The sequence below is a fragment of the Orycteropus afer genome, unplaced genomic scaffold, assembly GCF_000298275.1.
Source record: "Orycteropus afer afer isolate SDZICR_OR568_19922 unplaced genomic scaffold, OryAfe1.0 scaffold00244, whole genome shotgun sequence".
NCBI lineage: Eukaryota > Metazoa > Chordata > Mammalia > Tubulidentata > Orycteropodidae > Orycteropus > Orycteropus afer.
In genome coordinates, this window is record NW_006921831.1 from 1,713,167 (window position 1) to 1,721,042 (window position 7,876).

Genomic DNA, 7,876 nt, shown 5'->3' on the forward strand with positions numbered 1-7,876 from the left:
GGAGAAGGGGCACAGGGAGAGAGGGAGAGCAGGTCAGTGGGGGTGGGGCTCAGGGAGGGAGGAGGAGGGATGGGTGGAGCCTAGGGCATTGTTCCGGCAGTGACACTATTCTCCATGACATTGTCATGGTGGACTTGGGACAGCATTTGTCAAAACCCACAGGACTGCAACACAGAGACTATGACAGTTCAGTTTGTGTGTCAGCGTGGCTGGGCCTGGTTATAGTGTTCCCCGTGATGAGACTGGTCATCAACCCCATGGTGGAATCTACTGTGAGCGTCTGAGGAGCTGCTTAGGGATGTGGCCGGCTTCCTGTACATAAGCAGAAGCCTTGGGGAACCGTCTCTAGCTTATGGCACATTTGGACTCTGCAGGTAGCCGTGTCGTTGTTCAGTAGCCTGCCATCCTCTGCTGACCTTGGGACTTTCAATGGATTTGAATCAATGGCCTACCATGTGGTTTGGTAACATCGGGACTGTGCCATTTTATTTGTCAACCTTGGGCTGTTAGTCTCAACAGCCAGTAGCTGCCTGAGTGAAGAGATGCCTCTAGCTTCAGTGGGCCGGGAGCAAGAGGCAGAGCTGAAACCCAAGGTTGAGGGGCTTTTACCCAGCCCCTTGAGCCTGGCACTTTGAACTTAGACTTCTAGCCTCCTGGACTGTAAGAGAATAAACTGCTGTTTGTTAAGGCCATCCCATTTGTGGTCTATTCCTGTCAGAGTGGCACTAGGGAACCAGAACAGAGAGTGAGCCCTGTTATCCACATGGGCTTAAGTTATGTATCAGTATTGCTCCGTCAATCGTCACAGTGTGTCACGGGAAGGCAAGATGCCAATAAATAGGAAATCCACATGAGGGGTAAGTCAGGCTCATGGGAACTCTGCACTTTCTGCCCAATTTTTCTACAACACAGTCCTGCTCTGAAAAATAATACACATTGAAACAGGCACCTGCACACACACCACATGCACGTGCACACCGGCACCCACACATACCCACACGTGCGCCCACACACTTGGGAGCTGTTTATTTCTGGGGCCGCCAACGTCACCGCTCCGGGCTCTCAAACCTGACCTCTTACTGTGGTTGGTGCATGCCAGCGTTTCCCAAGCAGCCAACTGCGTTTTACTGAACTCTCCCCAGTCCCCAGGCCCATCCCAGTCCTTCACTGGGCCATCAGGCTGGGAGTGGCCCAGGATATTAATAAAAACAAAGAATGGCTCCAAATGTTGGGGACCAACCAGGGGGACAGCCACGGGCCTCGCCCCTTCTGTCCTGCCCCTCGCACCTGCCCCCTTCACTGCTAAGTGGGCTGGAGAGGCCAGTACTGATGCGTCCCTAGGGGTGTCTGCAGCTCAGAGAGGCTACTGGCCTGCTCAAGGAGGCACAGCACCACCTGATGAGACTGTAGGGTAAACAAAGGGCCAAGCCCCACGCCCTCAGCTCCCACGAACTCCTAACAGCGTGTCCACAGGGGTCACTTGGCTGTTTGTCCAGTGGCCTGGCACCACCCCACCCAGTGATGAGGTGCTTTTCCACATGTGCCTTGTCTTGTTCTCAGGGGAGGGGCTGGCAGGTGGTCAGGGCCTTCAGATCAATGCTGCCCCTCCAACAGGCTCTCCAATCACAAGCAGTCCCCGGTCACTTTCCCAACCAGTAAAGAGATGAGCGGCAGTCTCTGTGTGACTCTAACGGTGAAGCTCTCAGCTACTAACCCAAAGGCCAGTGGTTCAAACCCACCCAGGGGCACCTCCCAGAAAGGCCTCTGGAAAGGCTGCAGCCTTGAAACCCTCACGGAGCAGCATCACCCTGCACAGCTGGGGCTGTCCGGAGTCAGCATCAATTTAACAGGAACAGCACAGAAACCACCAGGCCCTGAAATGAGTCACCGTCCATGCTCCGTCCCCTCCCACGGCGTGTCCACTCGTGAGACCAGACTGTGATGTCTGGCACTACGTGTGCCTGGAAGGGCTGGCCCCAGCAGGCCCCCTTCTGGGAGGGATTCTCCTGTGTGTGTCCCTCTACAGTGAACGAGCTGAGGACAGCCCGGCAGAGGGATCAGCCCTGAACCCCCCGACTCCTAAACAGCATCCCAGCTCGTCCTCCACTTAACACCCTCCTCCGGATCCTACACAGCATCTGCAGAAACAAGAACCCCAGCCACCTGAGCCTGGAAGCTACCGCTGAACTGAGAAATGCATGGACAGGGTCTTCCCTTAGCTCCACGATCATGTCCGTGACATCACGAACCTCGGGGTAAGACCTTGACCCTGAGAACATCAGAGAAGCTTCCCTTAGAAGGCTCACACGCCAGCCACGAGTCCACACTCCCAGTCTCGTTGTCTGAGTTGAAGTTAATAAGACCACATAATAATAGCGTGCCCTGTTAACAGGAGGCGTTGCCATGTTCCCAGAGTCCCCGGATGTTGCAGATGATGAAGCACTTGACTGCCAGCCAAAAGGCTGGAGGTTCAAATCCACCGAGTGGCACCTGGAGGGCGAGCCTGGTGACCCGCTTCCCAAAGGTCACAGCCACTGAAGGCCCTCTGGAGCATGGCCATGCTGTGCACAAGGGCCGTTTGTGTGCGTCTCAGTCCATGCAACACAACTCAGCACCACCACTGCATTCTGGCAGGTCGTGCTGCTGCTGCAACACGTGCCCTGGTACGCACTGCAACAAACACTGTAAATCTGGGGGACAGCAGCAGGGTTAGACAGGCGGGAGCCGGGCTGTGCCACGCTGGGGCCCATGGAAGACTGTCCCATCTGGCATAACCAGTGCTGTTTGTGAAGAACACAGGGCACATGACCAGCTATGCAACCTTAAGAGCCTTCAGCCACCCCTGGGCCAAGAAGCAGAGCTTCTCCTAACTGCAGAGTAGCCACCAGGCCACCCTGTGGCTTGAGGGCAGGGACATGGGTTCAGGGAGAAGGAACACACGCCAAGTGGCCTCCCCAGAGCATGTACGTCCTGGTGAAGTAAGGCAGACCTGTGGTTTGTTCACCCCATGACTTCCCTTCAACAAACGTGTTAATTCCACAGAGGAAACAGATGTACAGAGATTACACAGCCCTGTATGCAAACAGCAGCACAATTAGGTGTCCCCTCAAGACCCCAAAGTGGTTTTGGAATGTGGGGTAATTTCCTGACCCAAGTTCCATGGGGGTGGAGGTTTTCCCCGCCCACCCCGGCACCTCTGCAGGACTCAGCCCTCCGTGCGCGGCTGGCAGGGTTACCTCCAGTGACGGCACCCCCGTGCCCACGGGCTGCGGGTACTCGCGGAGCAGCCGTTCTTCATCCAGGAACTTCCCGTCGCGCCCGTTGCTGGCGGGCTGGAAGAGCCCGTAGTTGAGCACGTCCTTCAGGCCCTGGTTCAGCGTGCATAGGACTTTCTGCTTGGCCACCCACACTGTCGCGTCCGGGTTAAAACGGATACACTTCTGCAGGGAGGGAGAAAGACATCCCATTAGCGGTTCTGAAAACTGGGGGCCTGAGAAAGCGCACTCCTGGCAGGTCCTCAGAGGCAAGAACCCATCCCAGAGCCTGCTTCCGGGCTGAGGACCTGCTCCCTGCTGCAAAGAAACCTGGTCACTGTTAACGGAGGAGGCCCCGCAGAACAGCCTGCAGGAGCCAGGACGGCGACACTTAGTTTGGACACGTCATCGGGAAAGGAAAATTGCTGCAAAAGGACATCATGTTTCATAAAGCGGAGGGTCAGTGAGAATGAAGGACACCCCCCAAGAGATGGACTGACACAGCACCCCAACGGTGGGCGTGGCACGCCAACACCCGGAAGGCAGGCCGGGACCTCGTGTTCTGTTGCCACCCAACCAGGTCGACTCGGCGGCACCTCACACACCAACAAAGGCAGAAGCCTGGGACTGACCTGTCTGTCCAGGCGGCCTTAACTCTCACCATTGACTCAGAGTCCCCGACTCACAGGATTTTCTGGTAATCAATAATTAATAATCAATCAATAACCACCTGCTGCTCTCTCACTTGGATGGTGCATCTAAAACTTTAGTGCCCCCCCAAGTGTCTGAAACAGCAGGTCTGGGGCGGAACAAGAACCCGCACCTTCCCCTGGTTTCCAGGTGATGCTCTTGGGCCGGCCGGGGAAGCGCTCTGGGAACACACTTTGGGAAGCACGGTGTGAGTCTAAGTGTGACATGTCAGACATGGGTGACGATCTTGTCTGGACACCTCACTGGGGGGCAGGTAGGTGGTACAGGGCCTTCAGGCCACCCACGCTGACTCTGAGCCCCAAAGCTGGTGAACATGGGCCTCGCACCTCCCGAACTACAAAGGAAGGCAATTAGGGAAAAGGGCTGGACAGGCCATCAACCCGCAGCCACAGAGCTCATTTTTGAAAAAGCGAAATCCTGTCAACCACGCCCATAAACCAGTCATGGGTTCTTCTCACATGCACAAAACCACCACCAGGAATGGGAAAAGCAACTCGGTAACATTCCCACATTCCTTCTGCGAGACCCACAGAGAAGCCTGGAAAAGCAAAACCCAACCAAACCAAACTCACTGCCATGGAGTCGGATGTGACTCATAGCGACCCCTCCTTGGGTTTCCAAGGTGGTATCTCTACGGAAGTAGATTCCCCAGGCTTCCTTCCGAGGAGTGGCTGGTGGGTTTGAACCATCAGCCTGTGGTTAGCAGTCACCTGCCTTAGGCACTGTGCCACCAGAGCTCCCATGGAAAAGCAAAAGCCCGGCCAAACCCGCCTCTTTCGACCATTTCTAATCTTTCTGTTGTTGAAGTAAAATTAGATGGGCTGCCAGGAATCCACGGAGAGGGGACAGGGCCAGACGGGTGCAGCACAGGGCACGGTGAGGGCGGTGAAAAGAGCTGCGGGAGCCTGTGATGACGGACACGTGACATGACAGCACCAAGAGGGACCCTTCTTCCCGCGCTCAAGCCACGGGCCTGACTGGTCCACGCAGGAAATGCCGGCACACGTGCAAGCCGTCACCAGCAGGGGAGGCTGTGCACGGGGCAGGTGACACGGGAACACTGACGTTCTCGCACGCTCTTCATGTCAGCCTAAAACTCTCTCAAAAAGGTCTGCAGACCTGCCCAGCTCCCCAGGTAGCTCTACACTGTAGGCCTCGTAAGGAAAACAAGACGTTCCTGCGAAGCTGAGCTGCGGTGGAACCTGCACCAGGTTCTGCGGGCTCCGCCATCTTCCCAAGCCCCGGGGTGAGCGTTCCCTCGTGGGGAACCCGGTGGCGCCTCTCGAGGGGGGCGCTGCTTCAGCCTCCGGGAAACCTGGGCCTGCACACGCGTGCGAGCCCTACTCTGCTGTCCCGGCCAGTCAGGCGTCTCTCTCTGCTCCACACAGCTCACAGGGCTGCCTAGCTAGAGGGCACTCGACAGGTTTTTTCAGGGCCATGGTTTCAGGTGGCACCTATGCCCGTCTTCTGGGTGGAGTCAGAAGACAGCCAGGCTTGGAAACTGAAGCACGACACATGAGCTGTGTCCTGGGTGACCCGGAGGTGTCATGGACCCGAGGCAATACTTGCTGCAAGAACCACTGTGGGTCTTTGGTTCCAAGCACAGGGCAACCCCAGCTAATATTCTCTTAGAGGTCAAGCCAAAGGGGGGGGTCTTCATGCTTCCTCTTGGCACCTGCAGGGGTCTCACCAACAGGTGAGGAACACATGGCTGAGATTTGCTTCCAGGGGCCATCAGCAGGTGTGTGTGGCCTTGTAGGTGTTCACGGTGACTGGTGCCCATCTCAGTGGGTGTGGCCAGGGGTGCTGGGAGGGGTGGAATCATGCCCCCAGCAAGATATGCTGACGCTCCAACTTCAAGTACCTGTCCATGACCTTGTCAGGAAACAGGGTCTTTGAAGGTGTTACCAGTTAAGTTTCACATAGGGAGGGTCTCAGTGGGGGTAGGTGGGTCCTGATCCAACACACAGGGTGTCTGTACCTAAAAGGAGACGAGACACAAAGACAGATACAGAGGGAAGACAGCCACATGACCACAGGGGCAGAGACTGGAGTGGTGCAGCCCCAAGCCAAAGAACACCTGAGGCCACCAGAAAACACACACAAGAAAACATCTTCCCCTAGAGCCTTCAGAGAGAGCGAGCCCCGCCACACACCTGGACTGCAGACTTTCAGCCTCCAGGACGCGGGACAATGAACTGGCCAGTGGGGCCACTTGGTTACAGCAGCTCTAGACACCAGAGCAGAGGCGAAGTGTGTGTGATAAATGCCAACCATGCACAACAGAGAACTATCCTGTCCCCAGACACCACCAGGAGCACCATGGGGAAATTCAGAGAAGGAGCAGGAACTGGGAGGTCAGAATGGACTAGGTTTGCATCCTAAGCACACAAAATATTTTGTGACCTTCGAGAACCAAACCCACTGCCATTGAGTCGATCCAAGTCACAGTGGCCCCCGTTGGGTTTCCGAGGCTGTGAATCTTTTAAGGAAGCAGATGGCCTCATCTTTCTTCTACGGAATGGGTGGTGGGTTCGAATCCCCATTCTTAGTTTAGCAGCCAAATGCCTTAGCTACGACACCACCAGAGCTCCTTACTGTGTGACCCCAAGCAGAGCAATCAATGCAGCTGTTGCTGTTTCCTCAATGACTGTCCACAGGGCTGCTGTAAGCATTAGAACATACATGTAACACATGTATGGGGTCCACCTCTGGTCTTGGTGCGTCCTGGGTATCAGCCCAAAGCATGATTCCACCCCTCCCAGCACCCCTGGGCCCACCCACTGAGTGAGACGGGGACTATTCACTGTGATCATGACTCTGATTCATAGCAAACCTACAGTGATTCTATAAGCCAGCCCTGAGACCAAGGGAAGGCAGGTGCTTCCCTTCGTGGAGCTGCCCTGGGGGCAGGATGAAGTAAGCCAGCCCCAGGACTAGTGGAAGGCAGGTGTTTGCCCCGGGGGCAGGCCAGGTGAGCGAACAGGGCAGGGGAGGCCTGGAAATGAGCAGAGCAATTTAGAACAGAGAACAGAGACGAACTCCTCTGTCAGTTTGTCACCCTGAGGTGGCCTGAGTGTTGTTGGGAGGCTGGAGGCTATGAATGCCACTGGTGTTCAAAATGCCAGCAGGTGACCCATGTGGACAGGTTTCAGTGGAGCTTCCAGACTAAGACAGATTCAGAAGAAAGAAGAGACCATCCACTTCTCCAAGAATTGGCCAGGGAAAACCTTATGAATAACAGTGAAACACTGTCTGATAGATTACTGCAAAACTTTATAAATAGCCCTGAAACATTGTTTGGCACAGTGTCGGAAGGTGAGCCCCTCAGGTCAGAAGGCACTTAAAATATGACCAACCTTAATGATGTGGATAGAGTGAAGCTTTTGGGACCTCCATTGGTTGATGTGCCATGTCTCAAGATGAGAACAGCTGCAAATATCCATGAATAATCAGAACATGGAATGTTCAAAGTATGAATCTAGGAAAATTGGAAGTTGTCAAAAATGCAACGGAACACATAAAGATCAATATCCTAGGCATCAGTGAGCTGAAATGGACTAGTTTTGGCCATTTTGAATCAGACTACCATATGATCTACAATGCTGGGCTTGAGTGAAGAGGAATGGTGTGGCATTCATCGTCACAAAGACTATTCCAAGACCTATACAGAAGTACAATGCTGTCAATGATAGGATGATATCCATACACCTATGAAGAAGACCAGTTAATACTACTATTATTCAAATTTATGCACCAACCACCAAAGCCAAAGATGAGGAAACTGAAGATTTTTACCAACTTCCGCAGGCTGAAATTGACCAAACATGCAATCAAAGTGTGCTAATTGTCACTGGTGACTGGAATGCAAAAGTTGGAAACAAAGAAGAATCACTGGTAGTTAGAAAATA

The 7,876-nt window shown here is 54.4% G+C and overlaps 1 protein-coding gene across 1 annotated transcript in view; it reads right to left on the minus strand.

Annotated features, from left to right (window-relative positions):
- Nucleotides 1-7,876, minus strand: part of SHANK2 (SH3 and multiple ankyrin repeat domains 2) — a 626,142-nt gene that overhangs the window by 586,937 nt on the left and 31,329 nt on the right. Inside the window, exon 2 of the mRNA XM_007949326.1 lies at nucleotides 3,237-3,440. Within this exon, the coding sequence (XP_007947517.1) occupies nucleotides 3,237-3,440 (204 nt within the window). The remainder of the gene's footprint in view (nucleotides 1-3,236; nucleotides 3,441-7,876) is intronic.